At 30.7% G+C, this 24,066-nt stretch overlaps 3 protein-coding genes across 7 annotated transcripts; all 3 read right to left on the reverse strand.

Moving 5' to 3' along the window:
• Positions 1-5,948: 5,948 nt before the first annotated feature.
• LOC114164203 (mechanosensitive ion channel protein 6-like) lies at positions 5,949-10,430 on the reverse strand. Of its 3 annotated transcripts, XR_003599508.2 has the most exons (7): positions 9,073-10,430; positions 8,720-8,843; positions 8,341-8,634; positions 8,064-8,266; positions 7,653-7,971; positions 6,156-6,231; positions 5,949-6,071 (listed from the first exon to the last, which is right to left on the reverse strand). XR_003599508.2 is itself a non-coding variant. In XM_028048779.2 (6 exons), the coding sequence occupies exons 1-5, from the start codon at positions 10,305-10,307 to the stop codon at positions 7,674-7,676; spliced, it is 2,154 nt and encodes a 717-aa protein (XP_027904580.1). In that variant the 5' UTR covers positions 10,308-10,430; the 3' UTR covers positions 6,003-6,231; positions 7,653-7,673. The 3 variants fall into 3 exon arrangements, 2 of the variants coding, with proteins under 2 accessions (XP_027904580.1, XP_027904579.1); XM_028048779.2 differs by having other exon boundaries at positions 6,003-6,231; XM_028048778.2 differs by lacking the exons at positions 5,949-6,071; positions 6,156-6,231 and having other exon boundaries at positions 7,575-7,971; positions 9,073-10,429.
• A 2,263-nt stretch (positions 10,431-12,693) lies between these two features.
• Positions 12,694-18,497, reverse strand: LOC114164204 (serine/threonine-protein kinase STY46-like). Of its 3 annotated transcripts, none has more exons than XM_028048780.2 (16): positions 18,153-18,496; positions 17,891-18,011; positions 16,674-16,771; positions 16,462-16,572; positions 16,247-16,301; positions 15,510-15,620; positions 15,353-15,403; positions 14,865-15,010; positions 14,682-14,789; positions 14,497-14,570; positions 14,235-14,410; positions 14,043-14,138; positions 13,567-13,647; positions 13,298-13,351; positions 13,031-13,165; positions 12,694-12,944 (listed from the first exon to the last, which is right to left on the reverse strand). In XM_028048780.2, the coding sequence occupies exons 1-16, from the start codon at positions 18,341-18,343 to the stop codon at positions 12,921-12,923; spliced, it is 1,632 nt and encodes a 543-aa protein (XP_027904581.1). In that variant the 5' UTR covers positions 18,344-18,496; the 3' UTR covers positions 12,694-12,920. The 3 variants fall into 3 exon arrangements, 2 of the variants coding, with proteins under 2 accessions (XP_027904581.1, XP_027904582.1); XR_003599509.2 differs by lacking the exon at positions 12,694-12,944 and adding an exon at positions 13,902-13,971 and having other exon boundaries at positions 13,053-13,165; positions 18,153-18,497; XM_028048781.2 differs by lacking the exons at positions 12,694-12,944; positions 13,031-13,165; positions 13,298-13,351; positions 13,567-13,647 and adding an exon at positions 13,869-13,971 and having other exon boundaries at positions 18,153-18,497.
• Positions 18,498-20,779: 2,282 nt separating this feature from the next.
• LOC114162911 (HMG (high mobility group) box protein with ARID/BRIGHT DNA-binding domain-containing protein) lies at positions 20,780-23,185 on the reverse strand. The gene is made up of 6 exons (XM_028046906.2): positions 22,857-23,185; positions 22,577-22,655; positions 22,298-22,463; positions 22,119-22,217; positions 21,204-21,574; positions 20,780-21,079 (listed from the first exon to the last, which is right to left on the reverse strand). Exons 1-6 carry the CDS (start codon positions 23,000-23,002, stop codon positions 20,972-20,974), a joined length of 969 nt encoding a protein of 322 aa, XP_027902707.1. The 5' UTR covers positions 23,003-23,185; the 3' UTR covers positions 20,780-20,971.
• Between the last annotated feature and the right edge of the window lie 881 nt (positions 23,186-24,066).

Consider the following 24,066-nt stretch of genomic DNA (forward strand, 5'->3'; position numbering starts at 1 on the left):
TTTAATATTTTAAAATTATTAGTGAATTTTTTAGATATTCTGTTTCACTTTATATTGGATCGTTAACGGATATATCTCGGCGTGAGAGATTTGTTGAAAGTATCAGTAAAGATAATGTCAATTTATAATAATATAAGTGAGGTGTAAACTTCATCTACAAGCAATTTTGTAGGATTGATTTAGACTTAAAATTCACTTCTAACATGGTATTAATATTTAAAATTTAATAATCAAAAATCATTTTTCATATATTAAAAGTAATATTTTGGTTAAATATATTTTTTTAAAATTATGGAAAAGCAACCATTGCGTGAGTGATTGAATATAAAATAATTCAGATGAGTTTAATTCATCCAGAACCAAAGAAACACCATGAATAAAGTATTAGCATTACATATCAGCGCGACGAATCGAGAAAGCTTATGAAAGGATATGATATCTAATCACTCTCTCATCTTCCTTATATATAAAAAACAAGAAATTTCATGCAGGTTGTTGTTATACAGAAAGAATACAGTTTTCACCGATGATCTAAAAGTGAGTTAACCTAAATCATATGAGATAAATTAAAAATAAGTTCGGTCAATTTGATTAATTTTTTTTTTGTTAAATTTTTTTAAATATTTACATTTTAAAATAAATTTTATTAACTTATTAAATAATGTTTTATTAATTTATTTTTATAAAATTATTACAAGTAGAGTATGTCTTAACTTTTTAAAGAATATTTATCAAATTTATTTTATGTATTTATTAAAGTATATAATAAAAGTGAATAGCATCTATAATAATAATATAAAAAATAAAAATGTTATTTCATTAATTATTAACTATAATTGTACAATAATATTGTAAAAATAATGGGTGAAAATTAAGATGGCAATCTATATAAAACAAACAAACAAATTTAATATATAAATAAGGCAACATTAATTGTAATATTAAAAATAATTGATAACTAAATGTCAATTTATATAATTGAAATAATTAAATAATAATTATAGTAAAAAACTATTACTAATAAATTATAGATCAATATATTTTTAATTCAGCTCAAACTCAATTAATGAACAAGTGAGTTAGATATAATTTCGCTGATTAAATATCTTTGTAAATTATCATTAAACTTTATTATGTCACTGTTCCTAAGTTTAGTTTTTATAAATTATATTAGACTATAGATACAGTTTATTTGTCAACTTTCTCAATAATTAAATGAAGAAAAAAGAAAACTAACATGACCCCTTGCTAGATCTATTGGCTAAAGACATTTTTGTGGTCCATTACATTCAAATACACGTTTTTAAGTTAAAAAATAAATATAGAAACAGAGATAATAAAAGCATTGGAAATAAACTAAATACAAAATAATTTAATATTTAGTTGTTTTATAAAATAAAAGAAATGAAAAATAAATAATTTTCAAATAATGTAATTTAATTATTTTACTAAAATAAAAATATGTAAAACTAGTATAACTCGTCTCAGATACACCGCCTAAATTCTCTCGAAAAACAAATTAAAAACCTCGAACATGAAAATATTCTTAAACTTGATATAATACCATTAATGATGAATATCCATGGATAGATGCTTGTCGTCACTCACTTTGAATCCTACTTGTTGTTGAGGCATTCCCGTGACAAATTTACACCTTTCGCCACATTTGCAAAACATTTTTTTTAAGATAATAGAATAATTTTTTTTAAATAATTATACATTGAACTAAAAAGTAATTAATGAAATTATAACAACAAACTAAAATAAATGAGTGATAATGTGATCTGGTAACTAAGAAAAAAAAAGGAAAGAAAACTTGTGAGTTCAACTCTCTTAGATATAAAAATCTAACAACTATAAATAAAAAGAAGCTAAAATAAATAATATTATTATAAATTTAATATGTAAAAAATTTAATATAATTAAATTATAAAAATTATATTTATTTATTTCTAAGTTTTAGGACCAATACATATCAAAATATATGATAAACAAATTTCAATTTCAAACTACAAATTTATTTGATCCTTATTTTAAAAATACATGTATGATAAATTTTAATTTATTACTGGTATATGAAATCTTTGTCTTAATGATATTTTATTTCAAATAAATTTGTAAACTAAACATTTACCTGGTCCCAATTCTTAAAAAAGATTACAAGATCTTAGATTTTGTACACGGTTGTTTTTCTTTTGACAAATTAGGTCCTTGCCAAACACGAAAATGATATAATATATAATATATATTATATATAGTTATATTTAGCGTTTTGACCCTTACAAAAATAGTGAGTATGTCCTATAATATATATTATTTTACTTAGCTTGATTGAATCGGGAACTGTTATTGCATATATTAAATTATTGACTTTGTAATCAGAGTTTATGTAATGCAAATACTCAAAAAACTTACTAACAAATTTACTATTCTTTTGATGTAAATATGTTCTAGCATTACTGTAAAGCCCGTGGTCTCCCTCTCTCATTCCATTTTTTTTTCCTCTTCTCTCTTGGATCTTTTCCTTCTTTCTTTCTAAAATTTCTTCTTAGTAATTAGAATTCTATTCAATCAAAATTTTTAATTTATTTTAAATATTTTAATTTATTTTTTCATTAATTTTATTGAGATTATTTTTAAAAAGTTGTCATGTTAACTTGTGTACATTGAGATTTTGTTATTTTAGATACTTTACTATATGTTCCTAAATTTTTAGTAGCTTTATTGCTCAAATTTGAAAATGACGCTTGCTTTGAAGATTACAGGTGATGAAACTATTTAAAAATGTTATGAATTGAGTATTTGTTATTGATCAGTTCATCTGGTAGCTAGATCATATATGTTAAATATATAATTTTTTTAGATATTGCAGCTAAGTAAAGTAAATTTCAATAATTTGTTTTATCATATATTATAAATTTAATATGAACATAAAAATGCATACTTTAAATTAAGGATCAATGTTGATTTGGAATGAGTAAATGATAACTTTTGAGTAAATTATATGGTTTGGATTAATTAATCAAAATGTTTAGAAGTTATATTATTAAAATGTTTTTTTTAATTGTATTTGAAATCCTGTTTGATTATGTTGTTGAGGATTTTCGCTCAAGATTTTCGCTCTAATAAAAATAAAACATAGACATAATACTTACTCTTTATTTTGTCTCTGTTCAAGCGAAAATTTTATTCGGTCAAACTAAAATAAAGTCGAAAAGAAACTTGTTTTTTGTCATTTATTTTCTTAAGAAACAGATTTTTCTCAAATAAAAGTAACATTGCAAAAGTTAAACTAGTGTTTGTTCAATTTTTCTTCAAATGAAAATAAATATAAATATGAATTGAATGTAGAGATGTCAAAATGGGTTGAAACTTGCGAGTCAATCCGACTCACCACGGGTTTGGACCGGGTTGGGTTGAAATTTTTTTACAAATTTTAATACGGATTGATTTTTGACCTGACTCATTTAAAACCTGGCTCATCCGGATTGAACCCATGGTGAGTCAGGTTGGCTCACCAACCCGCAAATAAAAGGGTCACACAAATGTTTTTATTTATTTTTTATTAAATTGGGTTTTACATTTGGATCATGTTAAGTTATTTTTTTATCCAACACATAAATCATTTGTATTTTTTTTTTATTTTGATTTGTATTTGGATTGTATAAAAGTTTATTTAAACTTTAATTATAATTACAATTTAGTTTTGACTGAAAAAAAATATAAAAAAAATATTTTTTTTAATTAAGTAAACTCATGAGCCAACCCGTTTAAACCGCCAACCCGTGGTGGGTCGGACCGAGTTTGAATTTTTTTGGCTCACTAAAAAGTAAATCGGATTGGATTGACTCACTAAATCATCAACCCATCGTGGATCAAGCCGGGTCAGGTCGGACTACCCGTTTTGACAGCTCTAATTGAATGTAAATATTTGTATAAATATAAATTGAATAATAATTTTTATATATGATTGACCAATATTTCGTTTTAAATACATTGATTGTATAATCTAAAAAATATTTCTAGATCTAAAAATATTTTTCAGATATTACAATTCGAAAAGTACTTAAAAAATAATATTTTAAAATATATATTTATGAGAATATTTCTGAATTTCGAAATATCTTTCAAAATGCATATTTTAGAATGTAAATTTTTTAATGTCTTCCAAATTATGTAATCGTTTAGGTATATTCGGATTCAGAAATATATTCTTGAAGACATAAATCAAAATGTATTTTTTGAATGTGTCAAAATATATATTTTGAAAAATATATTTGAATTTAAAAATACTTTTTGAATTGTGTAACCCGTAATACATTGAAAGATGGAGGTGCAGGGATCATTTTCACCTTTTTATTATAGTTTTATTGAGAGATAATTTGGTCATTAAGAGTTTTATGGCGTTCAGTAAGAAAAAAAGGAGGCGCATGATGAAACAGATAACCTTTAAAAATTAGTAAGAAGTAAGGGGCCTCTTCCTTCACCTCCAATAATAATCTTTTCTGTATCCTCAAAACCTACTTTATTTTCATGTTTATCCATAGTAAAAGAATCAGTTACTATCTCTTTTATCTCTTTCACCACACTGCACCTCCAAAATCCTTGCACCCCTCACCGCATGTGTATTTATATTTTAATTGATTTAATTATTTTTAGCAGTAGATTAGAAGAAAATGGTTTGAATATTTGACAACGAACAAGGCGTGCAACGGAATACAAAGTCCGTTTTGGTTTATTATTTTTTTTTTAAGGAAATGGAATGTAGAACCCGTTTCCCAGAAACCTGAAACGGAATACAAAATCTGTTTTGGATTTTTTTTTTCCTTTTTTCTAAGAAAACAGATTGTGGAATCCGTTTTCCATTTGGTTTTTTTTGTTTTTTTGTTTTATAGGAAACGGATTGTGGAATCTCTGATTTTTATAATAACTTCATCATGAGAATCAGTGACATCGTCATCTTCTGAGCTTAGAGCCTTAGACTTCCTCTTGTTAGACTGCTTAGCCGTGGAGTTCGTAGTGCTCTTTTTAAGAGAAGACAAAGGGGAAGTTGGGTTTTTCTTCTTAAGTGTCACAGACTTGGTGCTACTCTTGGTGCTAATCTTGGTGCTACTCTTCGCAGCCGATACCACCTTAACTGGAGAAGACAGCTTCTGCGGGAATTTCTTTTGTTTCTTCTCGAATACTTTTTTTGCAACCTCTGGTGAATGAAGCTGCAAAAGCCATGCTTAAGCAGATCATGAAATGGGATACTTCTCGTGTAGAATCTTTCAACAAAAACCCCGAGGAGTATATCATTGGTGATGCTTCATCATCTTCCAGTGCAATGGACAATAGTGGCTCTTCAGGCTGGACTTCCGGAGTCACTCTTAAGGAGGTATCTCCAGCTTCGGTGCAGTCTTCACACGGGACCCAAGGGCATGTCAAATCAAGTCATGCATATAAATAATAAAGCACGTTGGAACGGAAATTCCTTTAAAGCCAACAATGCAAATGATATTCTCCTTGCATGTCAATAGAAAGAAGTAGCGCTGCATTAGTTCAGTGGTGATGTGATATGGCATTAGATTTTCCACATATAAAATTATAAATTTTCCACAATAAAATTATAAAGTCTATAAGTTGGGAAAAAATTAGAGTGGACAAGGAGTGAGATCCATTTTTCCACCAGAGCAAAGTGCCAAAGACTGCAAAGGGATTTAGGTCAAAAGCAATATCAGAATGAAATAGCAGGAAGCCATGAACTTGATAAAGAAGAAAACAATATGCCATTATTGAATTAAAACACCAAAAACAAAGTGTATATTATTAAATTATGAAAGGTGACTTACAGCATCCCAACACCACCAAAAACAAAGTGTAATTTTGTTATGAACGGGGGTGCAACCAAAAAAGTCAAAATGTATGGAAAACGGATTACGAATTCCGTTTCGTAAAGTTCTGAAACGGAATTCGTAATCTGTTTCCCATACATTTTGACTTTTTTCGTGAAACGGCTTACGTAATCCATTTGGTACATGTTTGAAACGCATGCCAGAATCCGTTTCATATAAGACTTTGTGTTATAGTTTCTGAAACGGAAAACAAATTTCGTTTCACATCACAAACAAAAAAAAATATTAAGCTTAAGGCTAACCTAGAGAGACGGGAAGTACCACAGTTGCAGAGAAGATAACAGGATGCAGTTAGTGATAATAGCACCTTCCTTCAAACAACCAACAATCACAGAACCTTCAACCAGAATAACACAACGCAAACTGAGACAGCGAGAACAAACAACATTCCTTTAAAAAAAATTAATGAAAGTGATACAAACCGGAAGAGGGACCACCACACCAGAGACAATGAAAGAATGAAGGACAGAAAAATTAAAACTCTCAGAGACCACAGAGAATGAAACTGAGCAAAATTTTAAATGAACGAAGAGTGGGAGGGAGGGAGAAGAAACGGGAGAAGAAGAAATAGTGATGGTAACGCTTTGGGGGTGCAGGGATGTTGGCGACGCAGTAAATGAAATTTACTGCGTCCGTACCCACTTTCATCCACTTTCACCGGTATGTTAAATAAGGGTATAAGGGTAAATTTTGGGGGTACAGAAAAACTGTTGGAGGTGCAGGGAGAAGACCCCATAAGTAAACATTAATGGGCTTTGACTTAATTGAAGTCATTTAGCCCGTTTATCTTTTGGATTTGAATTTGAGAACACGCCACTGCTATGTTATCTAGCTCGTTGTTGTTGTTTGTGACACACAATTAAAAATTAAACACTGAAGTTAGAAAAATGTTTAGTCAGTTAAAAAAGATTGTTTTAATTTTTATCAAAAGTTACCAATATTAATTGATCAAACGAATTTTACAGATAAATTAGTTTTTTATATTTTATTATCACTAAAACATCCCGTTTCTCTATATCAGTGTAGAGACAAACAAAAAACTAAATAATTCTTCTTATTATAAATATTTAGATTAAAAACGTTTTAAAATTTGTCTTATTTTTGTACTGAAAGATTAATTTGGCTTTAAGGTTACTCTGTTATTTTAAAAGTAATATATTATGTAATTTGATTTCATTTTTATTTATAAAATCATTTTTGTTTCATATTAATATTTATTATATAAGTAAATTTAGATATTATAAGGGTAAAAACGTTTTATATAAATGTAAGAACATCATAATTTTTTTTACCGGAAAGAACAAACACCAATGAGACCTGAGCCCAATCAGGATTTTACTGGATAGAACCAACACCAATACAACCTGAACCTAACCACATAAGACATTGGCACCACTCTCGATCCAAAACCTTAAGACAATAGATTTATGGGTCTTTTTCCTTATGTAATGCTCTACTTTTTTATTTCTAATCGATGTAGGACTTAGACTCACACTTGAATTCCGTGTTCCTAACAAGAGGAGACTACAACTTTAACCAATGTATTACATAAATGGAATAAATTATGTATTATGATTGATTTGGTTAAGTTGGTCTACAAGGAAAATTATACGATGAATTTCATTTTATTTCTTGACATAGTTTAATTAGATATATTTATATTAATTAATGATACACAGGTAAGAAAGTAAAAGATGTGGATAAAAAAAGATGAAATCATGGTATCATTGCCGTTTTAAAAACCATAAAAAGACTTACTCAACATTGAATAAAATGAGACTAAGAGAGAGAGGTGGCACAAGTTTTCCAATTGGACGGAAGCTTGTTCGAAAGCAGAGGAGGTTGATTTCTAACATTCACATCAATAGGAAGAAGCCTGTATTCAATATCAAGTTCCTTCAACACTTTCATCATCTCTTCAATCAATTCCGCTCTTCTGTTCCATCTTTCTTTCATGTCTTGATAATTCATTTTGTGTGTAAGCCACACTGACATGTTCACTTTGTTCAAATCTTCCACATCCTTCATTATCACCATTGGTGCCACATGCCACTGTTCATTCTTCCTTTCAATATACCTACAATTTACAAAACATGTAACACTAAATGTTCCAAATTTCACAGTACTGTCAAACATGACCTTACTGAAAAATTAACGTAATTCACATACTCTATAATTCTTCTTTTCATAGTTGCAACTTTATCTAATGGAGTGGAGACATGAATGCAGAAATCCACTGCATCTCCCATGTCTGGACTACGTTGATAATTACTAATTGCTTTGGTAGCGAGAACACTGTTTGGGTATGTAACCTTCTGGTTATCGCACTTCAGAAACACTGTTGTGAGTATATTCATCTCTTCCACTACCATCTAAGAACCAAACAAGACAATTACAAAACTTATTGTTTTATTGGAAACAAAATTAAACTTGGAATTTCCTCTACCTGGACTCCATCTACTTCACATCGATCACCAACATCAAATGGGTGCATCACAAATAAGAAGATGATTGCTTCAAAAACAGTTCTGCAAGAATTCCCAAACACAAACACTGCCAACAGAAGCTGGGATCCCATGAAGACGAGGAAGTGTAAGATTGGAGTTCCTAGTATGGCAAGCCAGACAATCAAAATGACAATGCCAACAATCATGTTCAACATGTTATGGAGCTCATCCACTGCAGTTTTTGTGTCTTTCAGTGATAGTGCCAGTGCCCTTCTCTCCCTGAAAGCATTCACCTGTAGACAAGATTTTTAGAAAACCGTTTTACAGGACATTATAATTTAGGAACATAAAACATAGTCATAGGTTCAAGCACAATACCATCCACTCTCTAAGACAAGACATGCTAATCCCATGGTCTGTACAAGCTGCTCCCAACAGATCCATAGACTTCAAAGCCTCGTCTCTTCGCATGAACTGCATCACATCTTGCAAGAAAATGCATCTGTTGCGATCGTAGAGTTTTCGTTTTCAGGAATCATATTTTAACTACTAAATTTTGATAAGTTTCTCTTTTAACATGATGTGTCTATTGAGAATGAGAAAAGAAAAAATGAAAACCTACCTAAAAAATGACATCTAAAATTGTAATAGAAAGTTGTAAAAATAAAAAAATCATTTTCGATTGATAAACTTCAGAACTAAGAATGAGACACGTAATTAAGAAGCCTTACTGGGATCCTGGCTGCGCAACGTTATGAAAAATTTTCTGAGCTGCGATCTTTGCTTGATTTTCGCTTCGAAGTTGCAGCAAAGGCTCATCCTCAACATCTGAACAAAAGATACGTTCGTCCAATGTAGTAAACGACCCATGCATGACGATGTTGATCATTCTCTTCATGTTCCACGCTGATATATTTCTCTTATTCAACCTATGCAACTGCTCAATCGACATTTCCTCATCTTGCTTCTTCTTCTTCTTATCACACAACACCCTCCCAACGGATCTATCTTCACCTTCCTCCTCTTCCCTCAACCGATCACACGACAGCGTTTCGATCACGTATTGGCTGAACAGAGCCTCCCGAATCCGTTCGAAGAACGTCTTCACGTGGAAGTGCAAGGCGAAGACCTTCACGAGGATCGTTTTAATGAGCCACAAAAGAGTGCCGATGAACAGACACACTACAACCTTTGTCACACACGACAAAATCCTGTCGTTGACCTTTTTCTTTACCGCGTTGACCAAAATAAAATGCCACACCAGCAGAACCAGACCCAACCAGACACAGTTTTTCACCGAGTGTTTCAAACCGTACACAAAATACAGCACTCTTTTTCGCAGTATAAAATTGCGTTCCACGAAGAACACGATTAGTTTAATCACCCAACCTGAGACCAAACGTCCACAAAGTATAACCAAAATCATTGTCTCCCATTCCCACAGAGGAATCCCACAGAGTTTCAGTTTTTGCAAACACGATACCCAAATGTTTGAAAGCAACGCTACGATTATTAAGGCGAGACATAGCCACTGAAGCAGTGAGAACGCACTGAACCTCGTTTTCTTGTAAATTTCTGGCATGTCCTCAACACTGTCATCGTTTTCTGCCACTTTTTGTTCACTTGACTCTGAATTTGCGCATGATTCCTCAGGAGGGTCTATCAGCCGAGACTTTGTTCTGCTCATCGATGATTTCCACGAGTATCGTGGAGTTGAATTGTTCGAAGAGGACCTCACAACATTTTCTTCTGAATGTGAAGTTTGAAGGTGGTTTTCTTCGTTTTTTTGCTGTTCCTGCTTTCTCTTTCTTGTTGATTCACTGCCTCTGCGTTTTTCCCGCGAGTCTTGATGAAGCTTGTCACTTGAACCGTTGACAGCACCTTTCGATGGTAAATTTTCATCTTTGTTGTTGCTTCCGCCATTGTTATCTTCGAAATCAAGCACAACTTCCTCTCTTTGGGTCATTAGATTCTCTTTTACGCCACAGAATTATACAGCCTTAGGCTTGTTTTCTTTATGTTGTGCTAGACTCAAAAAGCGTTTCCCAAAAATGCTCGCTGCACATCAAATTTACATAATATTCTATTGAAAAAAGTGAGACTGTTTAAACTTTGTGCAGTAAGACAATAAAAAATTATATGTAAAAATATTATTCCTGTGTATGTCTGTGAAGAAAATATATTTTATAATATGAATTTTTCGCCCCTTTATTCATCCCATTTTGTAACTTTTTTTTATATTTTCTTTCTCTAATCCAGAATGTGTGCAGACGGTGAAAGAATTGGGAATATTTAGACATAACCTCTCTATTGATGCCAAAATATATGAATCCGTGGGAAGTGACGAATAATGGTTTGAAGCATGTAATAAAGGTTCAAAAGAATAAAGTGTTTGGAAGTGTTCAGAATTATTCATTAAGTTGTGGTAATGCTCCATTGCATGCACTTTTACTGATGCATGTTCTTTCATTCTTATTTCACTGGATCAATGTATAACGCGCAAATATGTCAGAGAATGGGAATGAGTTGTTGTAAATTACTAAAAGGGTTTTAAAAAATTTTGGAATTGAATAAACTAATTATGAAAAAGAAAAAAAACCCTTTTTCTATTCATAGGATGAAAAAAATAATTCATTTATACTTAAAATTGAATTTAACTAAAGTATAGCGTAAACATGCAAAATTATATTATCTTTTTTGTATTTTATCTTGTGATAATATATTATAATAAAGTGACTTATGATTTGTGATCAGATTTATTATGGAGTTTAGTTTTTGGCATAGTCAATGTAGAAAAGTTTATATATTTATTATAAATATCATTAAACTTAACGTATATGTAAGTTTATAAATATAAGTAAATAAATAATATAAACATTCTTTATACTTATAAACTATTTACTTTTTATCATATGTATGACTCTTTTTTTGTTGAGTATGGTTCTTTGATTGAGAGTTAGCTATTAGACAAAGACAAGTTTTATACATATTGACGAAAAAATAGCAACAGAATAAATCAATGTAGTTAAATCAAGAAAAAACAATGTTGAGTAAAGAAAGTCTTATTATAAACATCAGTTTTTATTTTAGTTGTTAAACTATATTTTTATTATAGTTAATGACGTTTTTTTTCATTTATACTAACTAAAAATTAGTACTTTCTTAAGAAAAAAAAAGTACAAAAGCTAGAATACGGATGTCATGCTAATGTAAAAGGACCAACCCAAAGTAATTGCATTTTAATTAAAATCTATTAAAAATTAAATTTTCAATGTATTTTTTTTAAATATCACACTTTGACAAGAATCTAGTTCTCCACCATTTGCTGCCTTTATTATCACTTACCACTGTTGTAGGATGCGGGTCGAGTTTTATAAAAGAACAATTCCTCCAATCCCATTTTTATTCTTCTCTATAATAAAAAAATCAATGTACTTTATATTTTTAAGAAATTAAAGGTGTCTATTTTTTATAGTAATGTTTTTATGAAGGAAAAAACGGATTTGTAAAAGAAAAGTATTCAAAGACACGACATTACTAATTGTAGATCCCACTTATTCATTGAATTTTAATCACGATTTTATAGATTTTGAATAAATATTAACCAATAATAAAAAAATTTAACTATTGTATTATTATCATTATTTCTTAATTCATAAAAATCAATAATAAAAATAGATTTTCGTAATGATTTATTTGATATACACATTTTCTTCTAATTTTAACCCTCAAAATTTTGATAAGTAACTTTTACTTATTAAAATAAATCTATAACAATATTCAAGATATACGTTCTGTATATATTTTTTCGATGATCTTATCTTTAAAATTTGTGATAATTGATTTTACATCTTAAAATAAATAATTAATAATTAATAATAATATATAATAGGAATACTCTTATTTGATTTACATATTTTGGGTATATATTTTAAAACTAATTTTTTTAATGTCAAACTATATTTCTGTAACATATGCAACAATAAAAAAAGAAAAATCCGATTCCCTTAAAATAAGTGCATACCCCACTTTCACAATATAATTATGTTATTTGTTTTTCTTCCTATGTCACGTAAATATTTAATCTATATTCTTTCGTCTAAATTTTTTCAAATTATAAATTACATACAAATATTAATATATATGTTCCATTTAAACAAACATACAAATATTAAATTAAATTCGTTAAAATAATGTAATATAATAAAAAAATCGACACACCTATGTGTTTGCGCTAGTTAAAAGAATGAGGATTTTGATCGTACATCAAAAAGAAAGAAAGAAAAAACTATATTCTTTTTGCCTCATTCTTTTTCTTGAATAATTTTTTGTTTACATATCCTTAACACATATTATACTTAAGAAATATTTAACATCATTTAGAATCATGACAATGTACAACAGAATTCCACTTGTTTTTCCCCTAAAATCTTACATGTGGATCGTCTTCCTATCATTTATAAATCCAAATTTATATACATCTACCCAAACCCTAACATTAACTTCATAATCAATCACGAACTTTACTTTAAATTGAGAAATCACACATGTCTATGTGTACACAATTTTCATGCATTCTTTAGCCTTCACATTCCCCAGTAACCTGTTCAAGAAAAAGTAGTGGTGTAGAGGCTTCGATTTTTCTTTTGAATGTAACACAAAATTTGTCAAGAATCCCTCTACACATACCGTTTTGGTCACACGTAGCAGAAATTCCAGAATTTCTGAGAAATTGGGTCTCAGAGATGAATCATGGTGCCAGCACCAGTGAAGCAATTCCACTAACTGTGAATGAGTATTGCTTGGAATTTTTGGCCTTAAACCCTGCAATTCACATCCAAAAAACTTACTCAATTTCACAACATTTTTGTGGCTTGGTAGCATAAGATACTAGAGATAGAGCTTTTCAATTTAGTGTCCATTTTCACTGATATGTAATTTGTAGTTGAGAAATACCTTCTGGATCACTCCTACTGCTGCTTGCAATGGAGACAAATGCTCATATGGAAGCTGTCGTTTAGTCATAAAACAAAACATAGACCAAAGATGTGAAGTCTGAGCAAGTAATGTAATACTGATAAAACAATGTCTAAAGTATACCTATTAAGTCTTTTCTTCTCCATTTTTTGTTAAATAATGTTACTCATTTTTGTTCATTTGGAAACTAGTTTTTTTGGTTCCATGAATATCAAACAAGAGAAAGTAAAAGAAGGGAAAAATGCTACCTTTCCTGTGAGCAGTTCCCAAAGAACAATGGCAAAGCTAAACACATCGGCTTTGTGATCATATGGTCTATGTTCAATAACCTTCCATATGTCAAGGGAATCACAAGTTTAATCACAATCAACACAGTGAGAAATAGAAGGCAAGAAGAAATATCAATCTTTTTAGTTGTTTTACATAGCCAACTAAAACCTCCATGATAAAAACCAGAGTGCCTACCATTGTATTTTATTGGAGATTGTTACATAGGAAACCAAAAGCAGTAATGAAACAATGTTAGCATCAAGTATTGTTCATCAGAAAAAACAAAAACAAAAACCGTCATTCTCATTCCAACCTGTCTATAGATTCATCTTATTACATCAAAAACTGCTGCCTATCGTGTCCTTAAACAGCCACATCCATGCCTGTAAGTTATACATTTAATAAATTTAAAGTGATCAACCCTATATTGCAATACTCATAAATATACACAGACCTCTGGAGCCATCCACCTATAAGTTCCTGTTTCTGCAGTCATTATGCCAGATTGATTGTGCACTCTAGCCACACCAAAATCAGCAACCTTAACTACCTGTCGGAAAAGATTTTAAAAGTAAAACACAAAGACATGTTACAAAGAAGTTATAAGCCAATAGAGTCAGAAGTAAATGTGACAGTGTAAACTAACCCCATTCTCATCGATCAAAAGATTAGCAGCTTTAAGGTCCCGATGTATGATATTATTCTGATGCAAATATTTCATTCCTTCACAAACATCAATGGCTACTTTGAGTAAAGTTGGAAGAGCAAGGGCGGTTTTCTGTTTATGCAAAAAGTCGAACATACTTCCACCAGGCATGTATTCTGTCAAAAAAAAAATATGCATTGAAATTGACAGTGTCTTTTTCCCATTAATCAATAAGAAAGAAGTAACAAGAACGCTGTTTTACCTGTGACCAGGTACAGGTTTGGGGATTGTGTACAAGCGCCAACAAATTTAACAACATTTTTGTGCTTAATTTGACTGCAAGGAGTAAATTTATAAAATCTATGAATTAACAACAATCTTCATTAAATATTAATGAAATTCGAAGAAAAGGCTCGGTGATGAGTGGAAATTGTTGATAAAGCGAACCTTATGATATACACTTCCTGAGCAAATTCCCTTTGTATATTTTCATTCAAATTCTCGTGCTTTAGAACCTTGATAGCTACATCTTGATTGTAGAATGTACCTTTATACCTGTTTCAATTTATCAGTTACTCAAAAATGTACTGATCCACAAACAAATCAAGAAGAAGGATTGATAATACTGACAAATCACTCAGAGGTCCAGATGCAATTTTCTTTTCAAATCTCAGACACCCGGCATCGATTCTCCAGATAAAGTTCATCCCTGTTTGCTCTTGCTTTGCAGTAGTACTAGTAGTAGGAACACTCCCATTTTCTTTCAATTGATGTTGCTTCAGGAATTTTTCCACCAAAAATAATAACTTATGAATGGTTCTCTCTTATATAAGTGGAAATGCAAGCAAAAATGAATTTGTTAAGCTAAATATGAGTCAAGAACATTAAAGATTCTACCGCTTGTGTATGCATATTTCTCAATTCAACCAGTTAACTTCTATTCAAAGTGAACATCTTCTGTCATTAACTAGGGAAATTGAACTATTATGACTGACAGTAAAACTGTTACCATAACTATATATGAAATTTTGGGCAGAATTGACCATTTTTCTTATAAAGCAAAAGGGTTTTTTCATATAAAGTAAATATGCATTATCAGTGACATATAGAGGGTCTACCTGGAGTTTCTGAATTTTCTTTGCTAGTTCATGTTTTAACTTCTTCGTCTCCTATAAATTTCAAGCATGCACATCTGTCATGTAAACTTGTTGATTTTCCTATAAATAAAATTCAATGAACTATTGTACTTCAATCTGTAAAATAATAGGGAGATACCTCTATTGGCCAACCACCAACAACAAAAACATCCAATGAATAGCCGTCTATTGTCGAAAAAGCATGAGCTTCCAGAATGTCCAACCCAGTCTCAGAAAGTAAGGAAGTCAACTGTAGTTCAACACAAAACCTTAAAATTATAGAAACATTGATTTCTGCAAAAATTAACAAAAGAAATGTAAACTGAGGCTGCATATTAGCACACCTCAAGTCAGACACCTGGATTAATAACACCAGCATTCTGGTATCCATAAGTTCAGTCCTCACTAATTATAAAACAATATCAATAGTTTTTGGTAGCTATCAGTGTAGTGGGAAAAAGATTTTATTGATGTTGTTATCAATAGATGTATAAAACAATGAGATCAATAAAACCGAAATTAGAGACTGTGACCCATTAACATTATGCGTACAGAACGAAATTTAATCCCATCATTCCTCTCCCAGTCAAACATTATCATACTATTAGGGTTTTCAGAGCGAATAATCAATACATAAGACATTGACACCACTCTCAATCCAAAAATTTAAGACAACGACCGGAAAGAACAAACACCAATGAGGTCTGAGCCCAACCACATAAAATATTGACACCACTCTCAACCCAAAACCTTAAAACAATGAGTTTATGGACCTTGATCCTTATATGGTGCTTTATTTTCTCATTTCTAATCAATGTGGGACTTAGACTCACACTTATATTCCTAACAGAATATTCTAGAAGATTAATTAATTACCTGGCTCAGAAGTTTTGGTTTGTCATTTGTTGAAATTGTGATTTCATGCATTGGCCTGCCGTAAGTAGGAGAACGGAAAGTGATAGTAAGAAACTCTTTAGATTATCATTACATACATTATATATGGTATTAAAAAGAAAATGAAATTTACACAAATAAACACTAGATTTGGTGGAAAAGGTATACTGATAAATAAATTATAATTGAAGTTTTACCGAGCATAATGTGTATAAAAATTCAAATAGTTATCCCTGTCTCGAACTGGTAAGAACTGGGTGTTATGTTCCATATTAGATGACGAACCGAATGCAGGTGGAGGATGGAAGCTGAGAAAGCATGAACAACAAAAACTTTATAATGCAACTTAAAAAGTTAGTGATGAATTCAATATAGTGTTAAAAAACAATAGAAATTGACATAACCATGCCTCATGCTGCCTGGAACATCAGAATCTTCGGGACAAACTTTACTTTGTGAATTTGAAAGAAGGGATTTACTAGAACCTCCAGCAGAAGCAGAACGAACCTGATATATAAAGCGAAGAAATTTATGTTCTACGTACTATTGAATTCAGAGCATAATCATTTGTAATGTATAAATATTTGAGAAAACACCTTTCGTCTGGTTAATTTTTTTTATCTATTTAATCATAAAACATCATATGCAATAAAGTATATTAATTTTATAATAATTACTTTAAAATTATATTAATCATATTAATTTAAATGTAACACAATGATGTATTTTTGGATAACAATTTAAAAAGAAAAAAATTACACTGCAGGCTTTTAGCTATTAAACTTGTATATTTTTTATTTGTTATTATCAATCTGAGATTGTTTTCGAGAAGTACTATTTTTAAGTGAAAAGAATTGGTAAATGGAGAGAAGAAATTGATAATTTTAATGAAAATTCAAATATTAGTATTTTTACTGAGTAATTTTTTAATCGTCTCTAAATTACATCTTTAATTCTTAAACTCTAAATTATCTGTCATACAAAATTATAATCCTCGACAAAGTTCTAAACATAATATTTTCTTTTACATTTTTTAAGAATTTGGATTTTTCTATTGAGTTTCTTTTGTGTTTCTTTTTTTGTTGTGTTTTTAAAATACCATTATAATCACTAATTTTAAAGATTTAAAATACATTAAAAATATTTGTAAAGTATCAATATAATAATTTATAAAGTATGAATATATTAATGTATTTTTAATATTCAGTAAAAAACAATATCAAAAAATATGCTGAATTTTTCTGAATTGTATTTCGATCATAGGATTTAGAAAGTTAAAGAGACTTAAGTTAATAATTAAAGGGAATGTTGGCCATTAGTAAATAATAAAGTCAAAAATCAAAAAATAAAAAATAGATTTCCATTTATATATTTTTTATAGGTAATTTGTTTGTAGAAAAGGAAGCGTGACGTTGGTTCCTTCGCCAACAATGTCGCCTAATGCCAATAGCCAGTAGTGCGTCATACACAAACATATACTATATACTATTATAGTGATTGGAATTCAAGGAAAATTGACCCATGAAGGCCGAAGCAAACATAAGAAGTCAAAACTTATTTTGATGGTAAAAAAAAAGTTAAAAAAAAAAAAGTGCGTTTCGTGGCCATTGTGGTTACGAAAATGACCTGTACAAGACGGACTTCAATTGCAGGTCCGATTGCTGTAATTGGGCCTCCTGCGATGTCCAGTAACCTCTTATGCATCAGAACTTCTTCTGCCCTCTCCACATTCATGTCCAACGCATACCTAACACCACAACATTAATTCAATTCACAAATTCACAACTCCTATGACAAGTTCCAAAAATGATCACCACCAAAACTAAACCAAAACAACGTATGAACAATCAAACAGTAAAAAAGTAAGAGAAACGAAGATTTGGTGTGCCTTGCGGGAAGGCGATAGAAGTGCGACCAAAGATCGTCCTCAAAACCAGGAACCACAGCTTCTGGGACATTCAATTCCTTAAGTCTGCACAAAACCTCGTTGTAAACTCCGACCTTCTGTCTCTGTTTTGGACATCGATGATTCCATCCAGAGTTCAAAATTCCGCTACTGCAACTCGCTGTGTCTCCCATGTTTACTGAATCCGAGTCATCAAGCAAAGTTCAGTGATCCATATGAGAGGAACATGAACAAGAACAAGAACAAGGAAAGTTTGAAGGACATCAAAAGACCTCTGCATGAAACAAAAATTGTTCCGACACTTGTGTCGAGAAATTAATAGAAGTGAGTTTTAAATAACATCATTAATGAGGAGAGCAATGCGCACCTTGACTAACCCAAATCGACGTGGATTGTACAAAAAAATTAACCATACAGATTAATCAATGACGATAAACACAATAAAAAAATCGTTTTTTAATATATTAAAAATTAGTTTATATACATCTTTGATGGCATCACCCACCCACCAAACACTCGCGCACCTTGTTTCTCTCGCCTCCCGCATAAACTACCATAACATCACACTCACACTTAGTCAGGCACAACTAAATTAATTTTTAGTATTTTACACTGTTATTTGTAATTTATCCACACATCATCTTTTTCTTTCTTTATTTATTTTCGTTTCTCTCTTTGAAAGAGAGATTCATATGATAGGCATTCTCCTGTTGGTTGCATTATTTTTTATGCAAACAAATAACTTCTATACTCATTTTATCAGTGAAAAATACTTATTAATAGTATAATATTGTGTGTCATTGATAATAATTTGATTGCATGTATAATACTACATTTCAGATATGTTTCAGTGAAAAAAAAAATATTTTCTAGCCGTGTGCGGTCAATATCACATAATAAATCACGACCACTTCTACTATGTTACAGTTTTTGCACTTGGAATGCGTAATAATTATGATTTTTCAAGAAGAAAATATAGATTATTATTCTTTTATGGAAATTAAGATACAAAACGAACAATATATTATATAATAAAAATAATCTATTGAATTTATCATCCTCAGTCTAAGTTATCATCTCGATTCAGGTCTTGTGTGGTCATTTTTCTCTTCTTCGTTATTCTTCTCAAAATCATTTTCATTTGCTTTAGAGATGTGTCATTTTTATATTAAAATTTTATAATATTATTTATTGTATCATCCATAGTATGTTATTCTTTATATTCCTTTTTTGTGAAAAATATACAAATTTCTTTTACAGCATAATTTCTCTATGACGTACATGGCTCCCAGGTGAGAGTTCTTTCTCATTAGATTGACATTAGAAATAGTTAATTGAGAAAACTTGCTATGTGTTGAAGTAACTATAATTGTTCCATACGTCAGACTATTTCAGTTAAAATTAAATCCTAACGTTTCGATTATTAATTCTTAACTAGAAAGAGTTATAATTGGATTATCAATTACACTTTCCGTTTATTAACAAACATTTAATTCAGTAATTAGTATACAAACAAAGATTATAAATACCATTTCAGTTAATAATTACAAATAAATAAATAAAAAGTGATTCATAGTTATGTTAATTATCTCTTAATATAACTAATTTAAAAAAATAAATCAATACTTCTTATTTGTAAATAGGAAACCTTTTGACTTTAGCATAGAATGAAAACAATTCTGAAAAACTTAGAAATCTTAGTATGATAGGGAAGTGACTTGCAATTTAAAAATATATTTGCATAATAGATTGATAGGAATACGTAAGTATATTGAAACAGTTTTTAGAAAAGCTATATAGAAAGTATTGTTACTGAACACTTTGTATTCTTTGGTATCCAAAGTTTTGTCTTCATGGTTGAACCATTGGTATTGAAATCTGTGTCTTATTTTTTTTAGAAATTTCTATGTACTTATATTTATTTTTTTTTCTTTTATAATTAAAGAGATGTAAAGCTTTTCTCACAATTTTACATTTGATTTAGCTAAACAACGAAGATCTATTTTATATTTAAATATCATCTAATCACTTTCATTGTCTCTTGACATATTATTTCTTGTTTAGCCATAAATTTTATATGAACAAGTATACTTGAACAAACGTTTTATTTTAAGAATATTAATAACTATATTTAATTTATTGTGATACTAACGTATTATGGGTCCAAAATCATAAATCCACTACAGGAACCACTGATATTTTTAAGCAACATAGCGAAGTATTTCTTACAAGGACAAAGTTTGGGCCAACAAGCATTTGTGTAATCCCCTAGTAATTATCTATTTTAGGAAAACAGTCTAGAAAATATTTGGTTTCAATCTTTCATTAAAATGGAGGAATTCTACGGATATTTTACTTTTGAAAATGATAATATCATGAAAATGGAGTAATTAAGTGTTTTGAAAATAATAATACGATGAATAGTTATATATCAATGGATGCATTGTCTCATTTCAAAAAACACTTCAGAGAAATTCTAACCACAAAAAAATGGAAGGAGTTAAACGATTTTAAATCAAATTTTCTTTTTTTTTTTAAAGATTAAAAATATAAAAGATTGTGTGGACCACGCTATACTTGATTGTACCATCCATCCAGAAAGAACAAACTTAGGAAGATAATAGATTGATTAAACGAAAGGAAAGGATCGACACTGGTTTTCTTTTTTCTGAAAAAATAAAGAAAAAAAAACAATAATGTCCAATGGACCATTATCCTCATGAATGGTATGTATGTAAAAGTCCACAAGATTTCTAAGCCATTCTTTCTTTGGTTTCCAGAAAAGGGTAAGCAGTAAGATTCTATGGAAGTCCAACTTCTGAGGTCTGCCTAAGCTTCATCTTCTCTTTGTACTCCGTCAGTTCTCTCTTGTACCTTTCTTTGTCTCTTAACCCGATGTTCTGATAAACCTGCACCAAACATCATTAACCAACATCTATTATTTTCCAACATGCATGCTTTAATCAAAAACTACATTGTAATAATCCAGATAACAACAACATAGAAAGAAACAAAAAAAAAAAAAACAATTACCATTCGTTCTTCGGGGCTAAGACTGTTCCATGACTGCCCAATCATCTTGGTAAACTCCCTTTCTCTGTTCGGGTAGAGAGCTTTGAGAGAGTAATGCTTTTCAGCAAAGAAGAAGTTATAGCCACTCCTATTCGGCTTTGGATAGTTAGGGTCCCACCTTCTCTTGTTTCTTCTCCTACGACCAGAACGGTTACCTTTGCTTTTGAATGGCACAATCGCATTTTCGTGCTGCGGAATCGAAGGAGGAGCAACCATTTTTTCTGGATGGTAAAGCACCCCTCTCAGAACCTCTGAACCCAGTTTCACAGACACCAAATAACCACACTCAAATTTTCCCTCTATTGTTCCATTTCCTGAGAGACATGAAGTTTCTACAAACAACACAACACAACAAACAGTAAATTTCAGCACTGAACAAACACTTTCAAAGTGCAGACAACTTACATAAAATAAGTGCATTATTGTTCCTGGCTTAAAACGGCATCAGCTATAACAACAAGGATTATGCCAATAAGACCAACTACACCACTACCTTAAAAATTACAACATCGTTCTTGTCCAACCATTATTCATTTCAAATTACATTTACATAACACTAAACATTTATTAGTGGGTTTGTTGAAGTCAACCTTTTCAACATTCAACCAACGTATGTCCCAGATAAATTGTGTCCATGACATGAATAAGCAGCCAATAATGTAATTAGCTTACGCAAGAGAAACCGAGTTTCATTAATTAGCAAGATGTGGGTTATTTATTAGAGAGAGCAACAACATCGATAAATGAATCAGAAATTAATCAACCCATTCCACAGAGATGACAGTTCCAAGAACTAGCATAGCAAAACCCAAAATTAAACAACTTAATCTTAGAAATTTAATTTTTTTTCCCTGACTTAAAGAATTGTCGATTCACCTTCAGCACGGGATTCGGAACTACTATTGGAGGGCTTAGGAGAATATTCCACAATAGCTAATTCAGGTCTCCAAGAAGGACTGTTCCCGGAAAATGCATCTGCAAAATCGCAATTCATTAATCAACAGGTTAAACAAAAATTAAAAATGAGCAAATATAAAATAAATGTAATGTGGCACCTGTTGAAGGAGTATAAACAGAACCCCTAGCTTTGAAAAAGTGAACCTGTTCGTAATGATAAAGAAGACTCAAGTAATGTTTCCTCAACACAAAAGAAGCACTTGTGGTGGTTGCTGAGAACTTGAAAATGCTACCAACTTCCCTCCACTTCTTCTCTGCAACTACCTGACGGGGGTTACAAAAAGAAAACATGTTCCATTTCTTCACTAGTTAGTCAATTTATTTAACAAATAAAAAATAAAATAATAATCGGAGTGTCGTAAAGAGGTTGTAGGGACCTTCTCGTAGCCACTTCTTCTGGTAACTTCCACGTAAAGAACGTGCAAATCTAGCTCCTTCCCTCCAATCACAGGAATCCTTCACAAGTTGACCAGGCCAAAACGGTCCACATTATTTCATTTTATTTTAACCATTTTTAATAACAACAATATCTATCACAGAAACACTTTCCAAAACCAAACCTTAACCCCATTAAATCAACACCACATTTTTTATTAATGAAAAAAAGTCTGAAAATAAATAAACAAATTAACGGAAGAATAAAAAATAGAAGCTCACATGAACTTGGTACCCATGAGGAAGTGAAAGCGTCTGAGAGTGTCCCAGAAAAGAGAGGAGTCCCTGACGACGTCGTCATGAGGAGCGAGCGGAGCAGGGTAGTGTTTTCCGTCTTCTCCGGCGTGGGTTTCCGACACAGATGACATTCCTACGGCAGTGGAAAACGAAGAAGAAAAAAAGTGGTGTTGGAAATGAAAAAGGTGATGGATGAATATGAATATGAATGAATGAAGGAGTAAATAGGAAGAGAGAAGTTGAGAGCGGGAGAAAATGGGAATTAAAGAAGAAGGGTTGCCGCGTGGGGGGAACGGTTACTCAGCAGAGTTGGCTTTTTCTGCCATTGCGGATGCAGTAAGTAGGGTACAAAGTCCCAAGAAAAAGAAAGCTTATTATATAATATAATATTATTAAAAATATTATATTATATTACTATGTTACTTGGGTTGGGTTGTGTTCCTTTATTGGAAGGGTGACAGAGAGAGAGAGAACACTGTTGCAGAGTGGTTCTGTGTGAAGAGTTTAGGAGCGTTGACATGCACCTCTGTTTCTGACTCCTCTGCTTTTCCATGCCTCAAACATCAAACAATCAAATACATCACACATTTAATTCTATTTTCTCTATTTCTAATAACCACAATACCTTTTTTTTTTTTATTACCTTACTCTGCATTTTATTTTAAATTTTTATCAAATATATAAATAAAAATAAAACTAGGCAGGCATGCCTTGAACCACACTAGGTTTCTTATTTATTAACTTTGTATTTTTTTTGTTTTAAATTGTTATCAAATATAATAATAAAAATAAAACTAGGCCCGCGCGGCTTGAACCTTTATTTCACATTATGGTCATTATAAACACAACAAATCAAGAATAGTTACTGAGATAAATAATGGTAAAAGACATTTAATTTGAGTTAAATTTAGTGTATTATTTGTATTATTAGTAATGCGACGTTTTATACTGTTACTCAGTTAAAAATATTTTTATCTAGAAAATAACTGAAAATGTTTTTAAATAAATATTATCAAACTTAATCACTTAATCATTTTTTGTATATAATATATTACTCTATCTACCATTTTGTATCGTTACAACATATCAAATATTATCTACCAGCAGTTCTTATTTGATTCGTCCTTAGTGGTTTATTGGAGAATGTGATTTGTTTTTACACAAAATACAAATGAAAGAGAACACAACTAGTAGA

The sequence above is a fragment of the Vigna unguiculata genome, chromosome 9 (genome assembly GCF_037176805.1).
Source record: "Vigna unguiculata cultivar grain cowpea cultivar isolate G323 ecotype 2 chromosome 9, ASM3717680v1, whole genome shotgun sequence".
In the NCBI taxonomy this organism is placed as follows: Eukaryota; Viridiplantae; Streptophyta; class Magnoliopsida; order Fabales; family Fabaceae; genus Vigna; species Vigna unguiculata.

Excerpts from the sequence above, each read along its gene's own strand:
- LOC114164203 (XM_028048779.2), bottom strand. The coding sequence starts at position 10,307 with ATGACCCAAAGAGAGGAAGTTGTGCTTGATTTCGAAGATAACAATGGC. Across the intron at positions 8,844-9,072 it reads GTTGCGCAGCCAGGATCCCA|ATGCATTTTCTTGCAAGATG; the intron begins GTAAGGCTTCTT and ends CGATCGCAACAG. Across the intron at positions 8,267-8,340 it reads GTGAAGTAGATGGAGTCCAG|ATGGTAGTGGAAGAGATGAA; the intron begins GTAGAGGAAATT and ends TTTGGTTCTTAG.
- LOC114164204 (XM_028048780.2), bottom strand. The coding sequence starts at position 18,343 with ATGGGAGACACAGCGAGTTGCAGTAGCGGAATTTTGAACTCTGGATGG. Across the intron at positions 15,404-15,509 it reads TTGGTGGTTGGCCAATAGAG|GAGACGAAGAAGTTAAAACA; the intron begins GTATCTCCCTAT and ends TGAAATTTATAG. Across the intron at positions 13,352-13,566 it reads GGGAACTGCTCACAGGAAAG|CTTCCATATGAGCATTTGTC; the intron begins GTAGCATTTTTC and ends ACTAAACGACAG.
- LOC114162911 (XM_028046906.2), bottom strand. The coding sequence starts at position 23,002 with ATGTCATCTGTGTCGGAAACCCACGCCGGAGAAGACGGAAAACACTAC. Across the intron at positions 22,218-22,297 it reads TGTTTATACTCCTTCAACAG|ATGCATTTTCCGGGAACAGT; the intron begins GTGCCACATTAC and ends GCGATTTTGCAG. Across the intron at positions 21,575-22,118 it reads TTCCGAATCCCGTGCTGAAG|AAACTTCATGTCTCTCAGGA; the intron begins GTGAATCGACAA and ends TGTTGTTTGTAG.